Genomic DNA, 20736 nt, shown 5'->3' on the forward strand with positions numbered 1-20736 from the left:
ACCTATTGAGCTGCTCGAAGCCCTGGGAGAAGAGGCAGTTAAAATTTTAACAGCTCTATGTCAGCAGATTTGGATCACAACTAAAAGGCGTAGGGAATGGAAAAAATCAGTTTATATACCTTTATTGAAGAAAGGCGATGCAAGAGAGTGCGAAAATTACAGAACTGTATCACTGATTTCTCATGCGAGTAAAGTCTTACTTAAGATCATTCAGAAAAGACTGGAACCATTCATGATGAGAGAAATACCAGATGAACAGGCAGGATTTCGAAAAGGCAGAGGAACAAGAGATCAAATCACCAATGTGAGATGAATAATAGAAAGAGCACAGGAATATCAAAAGAATGTCTACCTTGGTTTCCTTGACTACAGCAAGGCTTTTGACTCTGTAGATCATGTGAAACTATGGAATGTGTTAAGAACAATGGGAGTACCAGAGCATTTCATTTATCATCCTGAGGAATCTTTATTATGAACAAGAAGCTACTGTCCGAACAGATCTTGGAGAAACTGAGTATTTCACAATAGGTAAAGGGGTACGACAAGGATGTATTTTATCTCCATACCTGTTTAACTTGTACAGCGAATATATTTTAAGAATGGCAGGGCTGGAGGAGTCTTCAGTTGGAATTAAAATTAGTGGAAGAATACCACCTTGCTAGCGGAATGCAAAGAAGATTTGGAGGAGCTTATTATGAAAGTTAAAGAAGAAAGTGCTAAATATGGTCTTAAACTTAACTTCAAAAAGACAAAAGTTATGGCAACATGTGAACTTAATAATTTTGAAGTAGATTGGGAGAAAATGGAAGCAGTTAACAATTTTGTTCTCCTAGGATCCCGAATTGATCAAGATGGTTATTGTACCGAAGAAGTTAGAAGAAGATTATTACTCTGAAAGAAAGCAATGACAAATTTAAGCAGGATCTTTAAAGATATTAGCCTCGCAACAAAAATCAGAATCGTGAAAGCAATGGTATTCCCTGTGGTGCTGTATGAATTTGAAAGTTGGACCCTGAGAAAGAGTGAAAGAAGGAAGATAGATGCATTTGAATTATGGGTTTGGAGATGCTTACTAAGAATACCATGGACTTCAAAGCAAACCAATAAATCAGTGATAGACAGAATAAAGTCAGATTGCTCCCTCGAAGCTGTGATCATCAAGCAAAAATTGTCATACTTCGGACATATTATGCGAGCAAATGACAGTCTGGAGAAGATGATGATGCTTGCTAAAGTTGATGGAAGCAGGAGAAGAGTATATTTTTCATATACAGGTAAACATGTAGTTTGCCCTTAGCTTTTTTGACATCAGTATATAAAACAAATAACTAATAAAGTACTGTATTTCTTTATTTTCAAAATTAATACATAGTAACTACATCTTAATCCCATCCTCTTTGGCTGGCATGCTGAAGTTGAAGGCTGCTTTTTAAGAATATCAATGGAACTCTCGCTTGCAGTTTTCAACTTCTGATTATAAAAATCCTTGAAGCATTTGTTCACTGCAACCCACAGACATCTGGAAAGGGGAATCTTGTTAGTACTAATTTAGCTTCTGCTTCTGCGAGATGGGGTGTCTTTGATCAGCCAGGATTTGTTGGAGAGTGGACTTGCCTGGAAGGGCCAAGGATGTTATAGTAAATCTTCTTCCTCCATAGTTTAGGGACAGGGTCTTGCTTGCTGTGGTGCTTGTATAGCATCTGGGGCAGTTTTGGCATCCCACTCCCGAGTACAGTCATTGTCTGCCAGAGAGTGGGCATCCATTTGTGGCTCCATGGTTGGTGGGGAATTCTGCTACTGAAAATTAACTCCTCATGAGAATGAACACTTCTTCATCCTCTAGTTTATCTGTAGTCCTCAACAAGCCCCAACCAGGTTCAGAAATCATATTATCGTTAACAGAAAACCAAAGTAAGAAACAAAAAACATCAGAAACTGCAATAAATAAAATACACCACTGTTCTTATTTTTACACTCAACAGGTGAATGTCCAATTGGAAAAAATGTATCCTTCTTTATATAGAAAGGTTGACAGGATCTACGAAATCTGTAAAGAAACTGTCAAGAAAAAAATAACTGTAAATAAACAATCAGAAAAATTATTCCATGCAACTCTCGTTACACTTTAATGGAATAATTACAGTGCCAAGAGAAATAATTAAACAGCAGGTTTAATTGTTTCAATATTTTGTCTGTCACAGAGATATCTTCAGTAATACAGTGCTAAAATTATAATAATATACACAAAAGCACACAAGAAGCAATTAGTTATTACAATTTTAACATTGTATTCCTGAAGATGTTTCTGTGACTGAGACAAATTATTGAAATGATTAAACTGGCTGTTTAATTATTTCTCTTTGTGCTGTAATTATTCCATTAAAGTGTAACACAAGCATAAATCAGCACCTAAAACTTAAATACTCGTATGCGCCATTGCAACATCAGAGGAATACCAGTTACTGTAAATAACCTGCTCCCTCCCCCCCTCATACACACACACGTGCGCATGCAAAACTTTAAAATTTTTTAGAGGCCTAATATCAGAATGGAACCTTTTTGATGATCCAAATGAAGCGATATGCTCTAAATTCAAGGACCAAGGTGTGACAGCCATAAGAAGGGATGGGCATCTTGCTCCTGCCAGACACATCATTCTTACCTTCAAAAACCAAAACCACCAACATCTGTCAAAACAAGATATCTCAGCTCTCCAGTAAGGCTCTATATCCCAAACCCCTTATAGTGTTTCTATCAGGAATGTGGTCATCAAATTACCTGCCATGCTCTACCATCTGTGTCTGATGTGGCAGTAAAGATCTTTAGAATAAAGACTGTAAGAGCAAAACACTAAAATGCTCTGTGAGAGATCACCTGACATACTTCTGAGCATAACAAAGGTGGAAGGATGAGGAGAACCAAAAAATAAAAACAGAACAATGTGTCATTTATCAGGAGGTGAAGAGGCAGTATACCTCAAAAGTGTCATCAGCATCTGGTAAACCCGTTTATGCCAAGAATGAACTGGATAGTTCATTCAGTTCAGTTGCACCTCTACAACAGAAATTTCTCTGAGAGCGTATTTTCAGATACTTGGCAAAAGGCAATTATAATTGCCATTCCTAACCCAGGGAAGGAGAAAATATTCCAAAATGACTACTGTCCAGTTGCTCTGACCAGATGCCTGTGCAAGATTTTGGAAAATAATAGTTAACTCTCGTCTTTTATGGAAAGAAACAATCTTTTTTTTTTTTTTTTTCTTAGGACACAGTCTGGCTTATGAAAATACCATTCTACTACTGATTATCTGATCTAGCTGGAGGCATCCATTAGAGATGCCTTTCTGTTTTGAGATTTGGAACATGAAAGACCTTCATAATTTTAGTCTTAGAAGGAATCTCTCTCTCTCTTTTATCAAGAACTTCTTATCTAACCAAATCTTCCGAATCTGAGTGGCAATCGCTCTCTCCTGACTGTATAACTAAGAGGTGGGTGTCCAACAAGGTTCAGTTTTAAGTGTCATGTTCTTTGCACTCAAGGTCAACTTGATAACAGAACAACTTCCTCCATTAGTAAGTAGTGCCCTCTTCATCTTCTGTCATTCATGTAATATGAGGGTCATAGAAAGACAGCCAACCGGCCATTGAGCACCTCTCAGAATGGGTGCTTGCAAATGGGTTCAGATTTTTACAGCAGAAGGGAGTTTGGGTGAACTTTTGTCACAGATATGCTCTTCATCCTGACCCAGAATTCTGACTAGTTTCAATCATTGTTGAAACTTTTTTCACTTGGTTATATTATAAATTAAAGATGCCAAGAAATTGTATTCTTGGTTTAATCCTTTATCCAAGTCTATGGAAACAAAGTTCACACATGAAGTATCTTCACTACTGGTCTGCTTGTATATAGAGGCTAATGACTTCGCATCAGTTGCCTTACTAACCCACAATATAAAACATGCACCCTTTCAAACATGTATAATGCTGTGCATTATTGGAAGGACTACTACTCAAACTGGTTTTGACCTTTGTTGAAGATACACTTGGATAAAGGATTAAACCAAGAATATAATTTCTTAGCATCCGTAATATATAGTAAAACCAAGTGAAAAAATTTCTACATCTATTTCTGATCCAAGAGTATTCTTGAGTATCTTAATAATCATGTTAATCAACTTTTAACTACTTGTATATGGGAAATGATGTGAGGTCATTAACTTTTATGAGGGTAGTCTGAAAAGTTCTTGACCTAACAATGAAAAAACGAATTTATAATTTCAAAATTATTTTTATTTTTCAACATAATCTCCCTTAAGACTAATACATTTATTCCAGCTCCAATATCCCGTCCCTGTAGTGGGTCTCAGTAAGATCTGCAAAATGCCCCTCTAGAGCTGCAATCACCTCTTGATTCACAGAAAAACACTGACCAGCAAGGAATATTTTTATTTTTGGGAAGAGATAGAAGTCAGAGGGAGCCAAATCTGAGGATTAGGGTGGATGTTCCAACAATTCATAGTGCAGATCCCTTAATTTTCCCATTGCCAAAACACCTTTGTGGGCAGGTGCATTGTCTTACAAAAGATGATTTTTTTCTTCTGAAAACCAGATCTTTTCTCACGATTTTTTTTTTATCTAGTCAGGTTAAAAGATTAAAATGATATTCCCTGGTTATTGTTTTATTCTTTTCAAGATAATTAATAAACAAAATGTCTTTAGCATCCCAAAACACCAATGCCATGATCTTTCTTGCTAATGGAACCGACTTTGTCTTCTTTGGAGCTGAACAACCGACTTCTGTCCACTGTCTTGACTGTGTTTGGATTTTGGTGTGTAATGGTGAATCCAAGTTTTGTCTATAGTAATAAATCGACACACAAAATCAATTTTATTCTTGTTAAAACGCTCTCCAAGCACTGTTTAGAAAATTTCATGCTAGTACGTTTTGTGCAGCACTTGCAGCACTTCATGCAAGTGCTGCACCCATCTTGCATGAAGCTTTTTCATTTGCAATTCTTCATGCAAAATATATCTTAAACGTTCTTTTGAAATGCCTATAGTCTCAGCAATTTCATGCACTTTGACTCACCGGTCATCCAATACCATATAAAGCACTTGATCCATGATTTCTGGTGTTGTTACACTTTTTTGGATGTCCTTCATGTGGATCATCTTCAAGGCTGGTATGGCCACCTTTAAACTTGGCAGCCCATTTCTTAATTGTCGAAAATGAAGGAGAAGAGTGCCCATAAACTTTTATGAACTTCGAATGAATTTCTTTTGGCGTTAAACCTTCTTTTACATAGAATTTTTAACCACACAATACTCAGTTTTATCCATTTCAAGGGATACAGTCAATACTTTTGCTTCAGATAACTGTATAAAAAAACTATTTGATAGAATGATTTGCAATTTCACATGGATGCTTATGACAGATGTACCAACTTAGAAAAAGAAATCTTGCTGATAGTGTTGCAGTCTATGGTCGAGGCCGAGAACTTTTCAGACTACCTTCGTATATACAAGTTGACTAGTTATGAAGAGACTTCACACACACAAACTTTCTTTGCTTACACTTGGATAAAGGAATAAACTAAGAATATAATTTCTTGGCATCTTTAATTTATAGGAAAATCATTAATTCTAGTTGCATGAAGCCAACGTCTTGGGACTCATATTTGACAGGAAACTTATTTTCCTCTACATCAGTTATGAGATAAGTGTCATAAAGCAATGAACATTCTACGTGCTCTGTCTTCCACCTTTTGGGTTGCTGACAAATGTTCTTTGTTTCAGTTATACAGGGCAATCGATAAGATCAAAACTTGCTTATGAGTCCCAAATCTATGTTTCTGCAATCAGAATTGCAAATACAGCATTTTGCACGTACATCGGAATGCTCCAATTGCAATTCTGTGCATTGAGGCAAATGAACTACCTTTGTCACTGTGACTTCATCATCTGTATATATTATACACAACAAAAATAAAATCCCTGCCGGACAACCTCACATTCTCAACTATTTTTCATCCATGATAGTAGATCCTCTACAACACTCAATAGACTGTCATAAAACTCTTTGGTTTGCAAATAAATGCTCTCTTACAGGCTCTAGGGATTGCTGTAGACAGGATAGCTCGGATGTCACTAAACACACTCCTACCTTGGCAGTCATACCAGCATGTGGCTTTTCTTTCAACAGCAAGAAATTTTCCATCCATTCCTGTTGTCTTCTAGCAGCTCATAATTGAATTCCCCGATTTTGTGCCTGTCTACACACATTTCAAAATTGGAGAATATAGTAAGATCTACCATCTTTCCAGACAGGAAAGATGAAGAAATTCCACTAGAATGTGCCAACTTCACAGCTGAGCCGTATGCGCTAGTGCTTGCACTAAAATACATGGCGTTCAAAAAAAAGACCAAAAGACTTCATTGCTCATTTTACAACATTTTAAGCACTGTTCCCTTCAAATTAGTCCCCTCTACCGACAATACACCATTCCCCACGTTTCTTCCATTGTTGGAATGCTTTAACGCACTTTGAGAACTGTGATGGTGCACAGTTCTCTTATCACATTTTCCTGAATCTCCTCTATGGTTTGGAAACGACATCCTTTCAAAATTGTTTTAAATTTGGGAAACAGGAAAAAGTCTGCTGGGCTAAGTCCAGAGAATAGTGTGGATGGGGCACAATGGATGTGTGAGCCAGTTCATTGTCGTGGTGCAACATCCAAGTCTGGTTTTCTCACAGTTCAGGCCTCTTCCTGCTCATAGCCTCCCTCAAATGTGCTAAAACTTCCTGATACAACTCTTTGTTTACCATCTGACCACATGGTACAAATTCATAATGGACAATGCCTTTCCAATCAAAAAACAAAACCAACGTCACCTTGATCTTTGACTGACTCATCCGTGCTTTTTTTGGTTGAGGAGACCCTTTCCCCAACCACTGCGATGAATGTGTCTTGGTTTGAACATTATAGCCATAAACCCATGTCTTGTCTCCTGTTATGATGTTCCTAAGAAAGTTTTCATTCAAGCTTTTCATCGAGATTTTCACCATATCATTAGTCGTCGAGTTATATCTGCTGAAGAGAGCACATGCACAAGCTGTTCGTCAGATATAAACTCGACGACTAATGATATGGTGATATGGGTTACTATCAGAATGGAGAACTGGACAATGAGACTTATTGCTTATGATCCCACAGAAGGTTCTAATAAGAAAGAAGTGGAGGAATTTTTTGAGGCATTAGAGAAGGCAGCTAACAACAAAAAAAAAAAGGAAAAGTTGGTCTTGCAGATCTAAACAGTCAAGTAGGAAATGATTACCAGGCATATAAGAATGTTTTGGGAAAATTTAAAGAAAAGAGCAAAGCTCTATAATAATGTAAGTGCCTGTAAGATTTCTGCTCGGTATATGGACTAGTTATTATTATTACTAACATGTTCGAACATAAAAATGTGCACAAATTCACATGGAGAGAGAAGATGCAAAGAATAAGAGCTGTCTCATTGGCTATGTTATTGCTAAAAGTGATGTTTTCCCACTGGTTCATGACACGAGTATACAAAGAATTTGAAATAGGAAGTGTTCACCATTTTGTGTTGAGCAGGAGAAAATTTAACTTCATATTTAAAAGAATGGTGTGTAAGAAAGTTTTGGAATGAATCAAAGTTGAGCAGCTATCAGATGTGAACAGCAGGTGAGTAAAATGGTAGGAACTAAGTTTTTTTGCATGGAGAGTAGTAGGAGCATGTAATACATTGCCTGAGAGGGTGGTGAACATGCAGACTGTGGATGATTTTAAGGAATGGTATGATAGACTTTGTGTTCACTAGTGTTGACCTCCTGCAATGAGTTGTAACTCCATGGAGGTTAGAAAAATAATAATAATCATTTGTTAAGAACATGAATTAGTTGTATTAACAGCATGCTCCACCATAAAAATGTGCACAAATTCAGATGGAGATAAGATGAAATAGATAAGAGAAGATAAATATGAAGCATAAAGAGAAATAAGAGAAATCTCATTGACTATATTATTGCTGATGGTGATGTTTAACACTTGCTTAGCACACAAGAGCATATGAAATACTAGAAACTGGCAGTGATCATTTAGTGTTGAGCAGGATGAAATCGAATTTCTTACTAAAAAGAAATGTGCAAGAAAGTTTTACAACAAATCATAGTTGAGGAGCTTTCAGAGGCGAACTATAGACTCATACACACAAACATTCATGAAAAACTGAAAGAGTTTGAAAAAAAAGAAAAGAAAAAAATAACCAAATCTTGGAGATACAGTAAAGAAAACTTTCATTCAGCCCAAGAGGCATGTGGTGAGGTTATCTGCAAGGATAGAAAAAATCAGGACTCCATTATTAGCCAAAATTATGAGTTATTAGCCAAATTGTAAATTAGGTAATAAATAAGTTATTAGCTAAATTACTTATTATTATTACTATTACTATTATTACAGGCAACTCCAGGGAGTCATTACTCATCGAGGGAGGCCCCAAATCATATTCATCACAACTATCTGACATTCATACAGTATCTATCATACCTCGCCTTAAACTCATTCACTGTCACAGCATCCACTACAGACTCAGGGAGCGCATTCCACTCATTCACTACTCTAAAAGTAAAGAACCCAGCTCTAACACCTTTACTAACCACACTTTTGCCCAGTTTCCATGGATGTCCCCTAGTCCTCCCACAACCAGCCCTGTTCTCAAAAATATCTTCTGAATTAATTTTATAGAAACCCTTCAATAATTTGAATGTCTCAATCATATCTCCCCTCCTCCGCCTATCAACCAATTTTTGCAACCCACAAATCCTCAACCTGTTCTCATACGGTTCATTCCACAGACCTGCTATCATCTTGATCACTCGCCTCTGGATCCTCTCCACATCCTCCCCATCAAGAAGAAACCTAGGTGACCAAATCTGAGCACAGTAGTCTAGATGGGGTCTTATCAAGGTTCGATAGAGAGGAACAATAACCTGCTTGTCTCTGCTTGTCAACGTATTCTTCAGCAACCAAGTGATTTGATGAGCTGTTTTGGTCACTTTTGCAATGTGTCCCCTAAATTTCAATTCCTTATCCACCAACACTCCTAAATCTCGTGCCTCATCAATTTCCTGGAGCAGGGTTCCACCAATGCAGTAAACTGCCGCCAATCTTTTCACCCCAAAATGCATAACCTTACATTTTGCCACATTAAACTGACATCCATTCTCCTTAGCCCAGACCTCCAATCTATCCAAATCATCCTGCAAAATTTTGACGTCATCTGTATTCACTATTGCCCTACCCAACTTCGCATCATCCGCAAACAAATGAACTGTTCCTCTCAGATCATTTCCTATATCATTTATGAACAAATTAAACAGCAGTGGTCCAAGAACAGATCGTGCCTCATCAATTTCCTGGAGCAGGGTTCCACCAATGCAGTAAACTGCCGCCAATCTTTTCACCCCAAAATGCATAACCTTACATTTTGCCACATTAAACTGACATCCATTCTCCTTAGCCCAGACCTCCAATCTATCCAAATCATCCTGCAAAATTTTGACGTCATCTGTATTCACTATTGCCCTACCCAACTTCGCATCATCCGCAAACAAATGAACTGTTCCTCTCAGATCATTTCCTATATCATTTATGAACAAATTAAACAGCAGTGGTCCAAGAACAGATCCTTGTGGCACACCACTAGTCACAGGCCTTCTTGTGGATTCTACTCCCGAGTAAACCACTCTCTGATATCTCTCCGTCAACCACCCTCCTATCCATCTCACCAACCCTATGTCCATTCCCATATGCTGCAATTTACTGATTAGAATTCCATGTGGAATCCTGTCAAAGGCCTTGGCAAGGTCCAGTAGAATCACCGTAAACCCATTACCCTTATCCAGTTCAGCCGTCACTGTGTTATAATACGTGAGCAAGTTACTGAGGCATGACCTACCCTTCACAAAACCATGCTGTCCCCGATACAGTATCCCATTTTCTTCAATCCAATCTTGTATTTTCCTTTTGACTATTTTCTCTAAGACCTTGACAATGATTCCTGATATGCTAATCGGTCGGTAATTTACAACAGCAGTCTTGGAACCACCTTTATGCAGTGGAACTATTTTCCCCTCTTTCCACCCGCTCGGGACTAACCCAGACCCGAGACTCAAATTAAACAAAATGGTCAAGGGTACTGACAATTCTTTAGCTGCTTCTCGTACAACACGAGCTGGTATACCATCCAATCCCACAGATGTATTGACATTGAGGTTATGCAATAGACTACTCACCTCCACTTCATTAACCACAATTCCAGTATAATCTACTGGTTTATTCGTTTCTGCAATGTCACCACCTGGATGATATACTTTTGCAAAGTGCTCACTCAGTAACTCAACTATCTCAACTGATTCAGTTACCTCCCTACCATCGGCATTCTTTAAAATCAATCTGCCATGTACATTTTTCCTTTTACTTGCTACATATCTAAAAAACTGTTTAGGATTCTCTTTAGCCTGCTTGGCCAATGTTCTTTTGTAATCCTTTTTTGCTTTTCTTACCACACTCGTCACCCTTCTGGCCTGCGCTTTATACCGTTCATGTGCCTGCCGGTCACCCTTCTCCTTAAATTCCCTCCATAGTTGTTTCTTTTTTTGCAACTCAAGCTTAATGGTGTTATTCATCCATTTAACCCCTACTTGATTTATTATTCGGACTCTAGGTATACAGTCAGCCATTGCTTCATGCAAGCACTTCTTAACTACCTCCCATGCACTATCAACTTCTAGTCCTTGCAGTTGTACATGCCATGGCACTGAACCAATCAAACTCCTAAGCTTGTCATACTTTCCTGCCCGATAATTCCACATGTACCCTGTCTTAATTGAAAATTCTACACCTTTAGCCACCTCCCAAGTTAAGACCCTATGATCACTCTCACCGATTGGTGGCAATGTGGTCATATTTGTTACAGCCAAATCCTCAGATGTAATTACTAGGTCAAGCACTCTCTGACCCCTAGTATTTTCCATTACATGCTGTCGCAGATAGTTATCCCTTAATAACCGCATAAAATCCAGTTCCTTCCTCCCGTGTGTCCTCTCCTCACTCCAATCAATGCGACCATAGTTGAAATCTCCCATAATAATCACCCTCCTTCCACCCATTTCTTCTATTTGCTTGTGCATACTGTCACCACCATCTTTTCCATCATCTGGTCTATAGCAGCACCCAATTGTATATTTAGTTCTGCTAGCCACAATCTCACACCAAATGGCCTCAAATGTGCTCTTTTCTCTATCCTGCAATTCAACTTCTATTCTCCTTGGCTGGAGCTCATCAGCTATCATCAACAATACTCCTCCCCCCATTTTATTCTCTCTGTCATTCCTGAACACACTATACCCATCACATTCAATCCCACTAGTTATATCATCTACAGTCAGCCATGTTTCACTAATACCTATAACCTGTGGTCTGGAAGTGCCAACCATGGCCAAAAACTCTTCCTTCTTGTTCCTAATACTCCTAGTATTAGTGTACATGAATTTAAGACCCCCGTTAGCCCCAACCCTATCTTGATGCCTTATATTAACTATCCCACTCTGATTTGTTGTCCTTATTTGCTCTGGCATATTATATTCATTCTTACATTCAACTGCCTCCATAAGGACTGTATCTCTACCCACCCCCCCTAACAAATCTAGTTTCCCTGAATTTGCACATCCACTACATTCAGCAACACTTTCTCAAGTCTTCTTACACCGTAACCATTCAAATGCAAGCCATCCATCTTATATAGATCCTTTCGCCCATCAAACTCACTCCACACGTCCACAAATTCCACACCACTCGTCATACATAACCCACGCATAAAGTCATTTGCAATTATAGCCCTCCTTTTAAACATTTCACTGTCATACCGTGGCAAAAGACTAATCATTCTAACTCTCTCACTCTTTTCTTTTGCTACCTCAAACAATTCATTCAGGTCTTCTATCATTTCCATTTTATCTCCTTTCAAATCATTCGTACCTGCCACAACAATCATTTCTTTCACCCTTTCCTTTTGCTCTCTAATAGACGCAGTTACGTCCTTTATGGTCGCACCAGGTTGGTACGATTTTGTCAAATCCTCTACTAACACACCTCGTACTAACGAGTCTCCATACAGCACTCTATCCTTCATTTTGTTCATGTTCACATTCATACGTCTATTTTTCCTGTCATACCTTTTATTATTGGTTGGTTCATTCAGTCTACTTATGTTCATGCACTCTAGCTGCTGTTTTGCTCTTTCTATCGCACTATTCAACAACGCGATCTCACTCAATGCATCTATCTCATCTTTTTTGTTCTCTGAGAAACCATTTATACTATCATTCACACTTTCTACATTCACACTCTCACAATTTTCATGTACAACTTTGCCGTTTCTTGTCATATCCCTATTTCCTTCATTTTGAAGGTTGACAAAAATATCACACTCACGATCCGAAATACACTTCAATTCTGCATTCTCCCTACATTTTCTACACACATTCAATCCTTTATCATCATCTAACCGCACTCCGCAAAGCGTACATTTCACAGCTACTACACTGACTCATTTCTTTTATGCTTTGATAACGTTCTTTGATAACGATGGCGAACCTTCATTACTGGCCGCCATTTTCCTACGCACAGGTGCCATATTTATCTGTAACGTGTTTTGTCAAATTAAACGTTATAACACACCAAAAATAGACGCACTAAAATACGCAAGGCAAATAAAACAAAACTACACAATATTAAGTAATTTGTATCGATAACTGAAAATGATACTTATCTTATCTGGAGCTTGCACGAACACTACTCATTACGAATTCATCTAGCGGCGACTTCCGACATAGATTATGTTATAAAACACTTTAGTACACTAACCACGTTAATAAAGCTCTAATAATATACCAAAATTAAACACTTAAGTTCATTAAATTGAATCCAAAACACCAATAAATCAACAAAAAACACAAATCTCTCAGGAGCTCTCCGATAGCACGACCGTTCACCAGCTATACTTATATTAATTCTTTGTAGATTTGGAAAAGGCATATGACAGACTGTTCAAGATGTTCTAGTTATATGGTATAAATGGAACATTATATCAGACAATACATAGTCTCTATTTGAGTTGTAAATCAGCAGTTAGAATTGAAGTATAGTTTGATGTTAAGTCAGGTGTGACAAGGGTGTACATTATTTCCACTGTTATTCATCATCTATATGGATCGCGTTATGAAGGAAAGCAGTATTAAACATGATATCAATATTGGAGATGTTAACCTCAGCTCTTTACTTTATGCAGATGATGTTATACTCCTTAAGGATTGGTCTGCAGGATTCTCTGACCAAATTGAATAACTGCTGTAATAAATTTGATATGAAAATCAGCATTTAAAAGACCATGAAAATAGGCAAAAATATTGAAAACATCAATAGGATCCCGAGTGCAGAACCTACAAAACGAGTAAAACATTTCGGTTATTTAGGCACAATTTTCAGTGAAGATGAAAAATTAAATTTCATCTTCACTAAAGAAAGTTTGGAAGTAGACAGCGAATTAGCAAAGCTGGTGTGGTAGGAAGTCAGCTGAATAAATTTATATGGAATAAGAAAGAAATTAATCAGAACACAAACTTAGCTGCATACAAGATGGTGTTCAAACTAGTTTTAATTTATGAAACTGAGAGCTGGGTAAAAAAAAAAAAAGACTTCTGAAAAAGATTAGTGGAGTAAACAGATGCCATCAATATCACATTAGAAATGAGGATATTAGGAAAGAACTTGCCATTGTTAGCAGTACTACTCTCAAGTGGTATGGCCACTTTAACAAAATGGAAGAGGAAAGATTAGCTAAACAAGTGTTCTTTGCCAGGATAGCAGGAAAAAGATCCCAAGGAAGACCAAGATGTGGGTGGATTAATACAGTAAAAAAGTGCCTTAGAAGACAAAAATATAAGATATGATAATATTAGAGTGTTGACAGATAACACATCTAGAAGAAAATTGTTAATAGGAAGTTAGTAATGATGTAACTTTTCATGTAGTTCTATTATAAGATTCCTCACACTTCCTGAGGGTGTATATCAGGAATTTGATGATGATGATAATTTTATTGCAGTATAAAATTTTTAACAACACACACGAAAACTAAATAAATACATAATAAGCAGAAGATGTTAAGCCAGAACTCTAAAATAGAGAGCGATGCTTTCTATTCAGCATCCATCTGGTAGGCAGCTTTGACAAGTGTCTGACTTGCTGTTTTTCTGATTTTGGGAATTTCATGCAGCCATATTTATTGAGTTTGGTTGTTTCTTTTTAAATATGCTGCTGATTTCAAAGGATTATTTCATATTTGTATTTTCTGCAGTGAAGCATAGTTTCTTCCCCCTACTCCCCATTTGATTGTGTGCAGTATTTCCAGGACATGTTCATTTAGACTTGACTAACCATAATTGTAGTGGAAGATAGATTTATGTTCTTCAAGATGTTGGCAATTCTTACAGTTTGTCCTGAAGTTGCAAGAAAAAAGAAATCTGTGTAAAGATGAACTCTCTCATCTCTTTGTTCCAAAGTTCGTCTTTAGGACAGCCAATGAAGGTGACCAGCTTCATATGGGATTTGAAAGCAGTGCAGCAATTATAATTCTTTAAAGTTCTGGCTATTTTTTCTATGGATATATGAGAAAGCAATAGGATAACTGTAAGCACTATTGAGAGGTGGGGTGGGGGCAGGAAACATTTCTTTTTTACATTATAGTCATTGGATAGTAGAATGAAAACATTAAATTCAGTTGTGATGGAAACCTAGAGGGAACAGAGGTTAGTGCTTGTGTTGACAACCGTTTTGACAAATGATATGTTCTTGGGATAGGACAGTTGGAATATTTGTGAATGAATCCATGCATGCAGGTACAGTTTTCTTTAAACTGAGAAAGAATTCTATTTGGAAGATGTAGGTATCTAAAAAAGACATTTTTTTTCTGTAGTGAACTGGGTTCTGGGATACTTGTTGTAGCATTGTGTCTTAACCAGATAGAAGATTTGATAATGTTAGTATCAAGAGCATGCTTTTCAGAATGTTCTATATGAAAATTGGCTGAGGAGGAGAGCGAGGCCCATTGCTGTATCCTTTTTTTTTTCTTTTTTTTTTGTATGGTGCTCTTTCAAGTAATGTAATTAGTACTGTTGCAGAATTAAAAAGATCAATAAGTATCGTCATGGAGGAAACAAACATTAAGTAGTGTGGGTGGGAGGATATTGGTGAATAAAGAAGTCATGTCAATACTAATCATGATATCAGTACTGTTAAAATTAAATTTTGAATTAAAGATTTGAGCTGATAGAATGACGTAGGGCCATTTAGAATGGGGGTGTCAAAGATTTCATAAATTGTTTTTTAATGTTTTTTTTCTTGGAGTTAGTGGGGCCATAATCCAAAGGCTTCTAATTAGTACAGTCCCTGAGTAATACATTTTATGGTTATGTTTTAAATCTAATAGCCAGTATATATATGTTGGCTTAGACTAGACACAGAAATTAACAACAACTATTCTATGCAATGAAAGGCCCACTCCTAGATAAGAAAGAAGTCACCTAGAATACCAAAATGGTAGTGTTTCAGTGCTTCTACCAACATTAACATACAGTTGTGATACTTGGTGTTTAACAACAGGAAACACAAATAAACTACAAACAATTTAAATGAAATATCTCAGGAAAGTGGCACAAAAAACAAGACTAGACCGAATAAGAAATCAAACCATAAGAGACAACCTCTTCAAGTTGCACCTCTGAATCAATTCATAACACAAGCCCAATTCGATCTTAATCGAATGGAAGAAGGAAGAATAGCAAAAACTGTATATGAAAGCCAGAAAATAGGAAAAAGAAACATAGGCAGACCCCAGAAGGGTTGGCAAAAGGAAATTAAAGAAAAATTGGAAAAGAAGAGAATTAACTGGAAAGTAGCAAAACAACAAACCTTGGACAGGACGGCATGGAAATCTCTTTGGCAAAATCTCGACTCTTAAAAGCATAAGAGATCATAGACAAAGAAGAAGAAGAAGCTCACGTAATTTTTGAATCAGCAGTAGATTTTTAAAAAAAAACAACCAGATCTCAGTAAATATAGTTGTGTAAAGCTCTTCATATAATTTCATTGGAAAAAGAATTTCTTAGATTCTGTTTAACAGCAAATGCTGTCTACCAGCATCCTTAGAGGGTGCTGCCTTTTCAGTCTGATCTCTTCCATTTATTCTTTTGGTTTTGTTTTTGTTACAGTTCTTGTATGGTATCCCTGATGGCTTTGTGATAGAGGCAAAATAAGGAAACTAAGCATTAAACATATGCTTAATTCATTCCTTGTACTGTGTTCATTCTATTAAATCATAATCTTCAACAAGCACTTAAGCTCAAATATATACTTCTTGGACTGATTTGCATCTCTAGTCTTTCCTAGCCCTAACTCTTTGTTGTTTTCTTGGTTTTTCCATTCAAGATGATACTGTTAAACTGTACTTCTGCTACTGTATAAATTCCAAAGCTCTCCAATCTTAGAGCACCATTCTTACATTTAAAAGGTCAGGAATCAATAACTTGATGCCTGATGATTAAGTTTTCTTAATGCGACTTATTTATAATGTGCAACTACCAATGTTGAAGCACATGTGTTGACTTTAATGACTTTTCTCTAATAGACTCATTTCAGTTACTTTCTTATGATATTCTTTTTCTGCTGCTTTCTTCTGTAGGTAATTCCAGAGATATTGTTCTATGGACCACCATCACTCTTCCACATTTTTCATTATTCCTTCACTCTAAACCTATAAAAAAATCTGCTAATCAACACCTCATACTTCCTGAACTACAACCTCCATTTGTTCCAGAAACATAATAATGAATCACCCCCCTTTTCCCCCCTTAACTACTTATCCAAATATAGGGCTGGAAAAATTTGTGCCACCTCTCCAATTAGGCAAATATCTCACTCTGCTCAGGTGGAGTACCACAGTTGCCTAATATCATGGTCATGTGCTTATTCCTGGACCGGGTCAATTTATAAGTTTTGTTATTTATAATGTGCAACTACCAATGTTGAAGCACGTGCGTTAACTTTAAATGGGAGTTGAGTTTCATTGCCCAGTGTGAGATCATTTCCCAACATATTGGTGACTTGAAGTTCCATACTTTTCAGAGAGGGTTTCTGGATTATGTAAAAAATGTATGTAAATAAAAAAAAAAATATATATTTCAAAAAATAATACAATACTGTAGTCCACCTAATATACTAATGTACTGTAGGTAAATATAAGATTTAAAAAAATAAAACTATCTATTTATATGTATGTTTATCAATCTAAGGCAGGGGTGGCCAACCTTTTTTTATTATTATTATTATTATTCCGGGCAACTCCAAGGAGTCAACAGACTCATCAAGGGAGGCCCTAACATCATGTCGAGAACAACTATTCGACATTTCACACAGTGTCTATCATACCTTGCCTTGAACTCATTCACGGTCGTAGCACCCACAACAGACTCTGAAGCTTATTCCACTCATTGACCGCTCTCCAAGTAAAAAACCTAGCTCTAACACCCTTGTCAACCACACTCTTGCCCAGCTTCCATGCATGGCCCCCTAGTCCTCCCACCACCAGTCCTATTTTCAAAAATATCTTCTGGGTCAATCTTATAGAAGCCCTTCCGTAATTTGATTGTCTCAATCATATCACCCCTCCGGAGGAGGGGTGATATCTGATTGAGACATTCAAATTACTGAAGAAAACAAATTACAGAATGTTACAGAACCAAATGATGGTTCTGTAACATTCTTCATTGGAGGAAAAACAACCTAGTCCATTCTTCTAAAATCAGATCATATCTTATTGCACTCACTCAATCAGAGCAGAGAAGGCATGTGTGTATGTACTTTCATCTTGTTGCACAGTTATGGAAGAAATATCCTTTCTCAGAATGAACTATTTCTCCTGGAATAAACATATAATATCCATAGCTTTCTTGCCATCAAGAAAAACTCTGGGCCTCCTAATTTATTTTAGATCATACTTTTTTTTTTTTTTTTATTTCTGAGCAACAGCTTCAATTATATATACCTTAAATCTGCTGAGCAGTGAAGTATTTCTCCATGCTTGGCATTGTATCTCAAAAATGTCTTCTCTTAAAAATCTTGGTTGCAGTTCAGACAGAGAGCAGCCAGACAGAGTGATGAAATTGATATTTTTCTTAAAGACAATCACAAACATCTGTGCTCAAGACAGATTTGAATCAGCTGTCTGGTGGTTGGAGAATAGATCAAACTGATTATAACTTCATAATACAGATTCCCCTCCTCTCTCTAATACAAATACTCATTGTGCTCTGTGCTTTTTCTGCTGATACTTCCATGGGTGACATTCGTGAGCTTTTATCTATAATTCTGTCTCTCCTTCCTTTAAATTTAGAACCATTTGCACTGCAGTCACCACCTATTTGCAGGTTTTATGTGAATTGTACATTAAAAGTTTGTAAAACCAAACATGGAACTTTTTTCATGCGACTTCAGGCTTCCAGCAAACAGGTTAGTGGTCTCAAACTGGTCAAGAAATTCATCTGCCATCTAAACCCAGCCACTATAACTACTCATTGTCTGCTTTCATTCCTGTTACTGCTGTCTGGTGAAACAGGTTGTTGCCATCTTTTTTTCTTTCAACTATAACCTAAAAACATTAAAAAAAATATAAATAAATTTCTGCTCTCTTCCTAGCCAACCTGGGTAATAGAATTATAGATCCTCAGCCTTTTTTGTGTAGGATTATTATATATATATAAATTCTTAATGCATATCTAGGCTTTCTTAACCCACACAAGTATTGATTTTTCACAGGTTCTGCAACTTCTCATGCAGAACTAATATATAATGCTTGTCATAAAAGATTAACATTAAACATTCCAAATGAATCCTTTCTTTTTTAAGTGTGCAAATGTTGTGTGTGCCTAATAAAGTTGCTGGCTATGTTGGCTGAGTGACGGAGAGTTGTACAGTAGGTGTCCTCCCGCGATGAGTGCTCGGACTCCTTGGAGGTGTCAATAATAATAATGAAGTTGACAATATAAAATTTTAAAAAAAAATTTTAATATGAATTACCTTTAATCTTTGTAAATATCAAATAGTTTTGCACTAAATACAAATTAATGTTGAATTTTTTTCAACTAACTTTTCATTTTATTTTAGAGATATTGGGTACTATTACAAGCAGTGGATTTCAGCTTGTTGTTTCAGGTGCACAGCCTAAAGCCATTTCTGATATACAGATTTCTAGTATCCAGGTAAACAAATCTAAATTCATTCATTCATTTAACAAATGATTTGAACAATAACAAATTCATTAAACAAATTCATTTAATTAAGATTTTAAATGTTATTGCCTTTAAAAAAACTCAGCCAAATTGAATCTGTATCCTGTTGGAATGAGAGTGGGTTTACCGTATTTACTCGAGTATAACTCGTACCCCTGGTTTTACTTTACGAAAAAAGAAATTGAAAAATTTCACATATACCTCACACACGAAATAAAGTTTAAACATGTTCATGTGAGGGCGAGAATAACTCGCTCTCCACAGTAAACAACATGCCTTCCCCAATAGCCACTATACTGCAGATGCAAGAAAAACAAGTAGTTTTATTATATCACTGAATAAGGTACAGAGACATTTGCAGTCTGTGTAATGTATTTCTCAAATAGTGCAATTAAAGACAACTGGGATAAAAATGGACATGTCCCCTCCCACAAAAATTATGCTGTATAGACTCGAGTAAAACCATGTTGCACTAATAAACACAGTATCTAACTAAAAGCTGTTATCCAATTTTTAAAATTTTCTGTGTCATTAAGACATCACAAAAGCAGAAGCAAACAACCAGCAACAAAATTCAATGAGGTGTTGAAACTTTGTGTGAGTTAGCTCGGTAATGAGAAGTTCCGTCAGAACTTCTCATTACCGGGCTAACCAAAATGGGCAAAACACCACCCCCGTTGTAAGTGTGTTAAAACTAAGAAATTTATAGTGAATGTTATGGCAAGTTTTGGGGGCAGAGTCCCCAAAACTTGCCATAACATTCACTTTTGAAGACTCTACACTCAGGGACTAGCTACCCTGAGTGTCGAGTCATCAGAATGCAAGGAGAACCGGCCTACCAGTCCAGAACACGGGGCGCCAGGGGGGGCGATCCCCCTATCCCCTGGTATATATATATATTCATTCATCGGTTGCATTAGTCTTGGGACTGGTAGCTCATGGTAAAAATAACTACAAAACTATTTGGATCCATGGCTTTCTAAATTAAAACTATACTTTAGAGATCTTCTTTATCTTTAAAAGATAAATTCATTCTCTCTCTCTCTCTAACTTATTCTATTAATGGTTTGCTTCACGAGCTGAATCAGTCTACCAGACTGAACATTTTGTTTTTTAACAACAAATTCCTATAAATGATAAATGTTCATTAGTCATTTCTTTATCAGTCCTTTTCTCAAAACATAAAGCTTCCTAACTTTAATGGGACTATGCAGTGTTTTCCTATTTACCATACACTGTTCCATTCATCCTCACCGTTTCACTGGAGTATAAATATTCTCACCTCAGGCAATTTTATACAAGAAGCAC

The 20736-nt window shown here is 36.8% G+C and overlaps 1 protein-coding gene across 1 annotated transcript in view; it reads left to right on the top strand.

Moving 5' to 3' along the window:
* The window catches only part of LOC150098243 (BOS complex subunit ncln), a 351007-nt gene that overhangs the window by 68438 nt on the left and 261833 nt on the right, over positions 1-20736 (top strand). The window contains exon 4 of the mRNA XM_090406188.1: positions 19304-19398. Within this exon, the coding sequence (XP_090262314.1) occupies positions 19304-19398 (95 nt within the window). The remainder of the gene's footprint in view (positions 1-19303; positions 19399-20736) is intronic.

This window comes from Typopeltis vanoorti, chromosome 16 (assembly GCF_054136105.1).
Source record: "Typopeltis vanoorti isolate ZY-2024b chromosome 16, IOZ_Tvanoo_1.0, whole genome shotgun sequence".
NCBI lineage: Eukaryota > Metazoa > Arthropoda > Arachnida > Uropygi > Thelyphonidae > Typopeltis > Typopeltis vanoorti.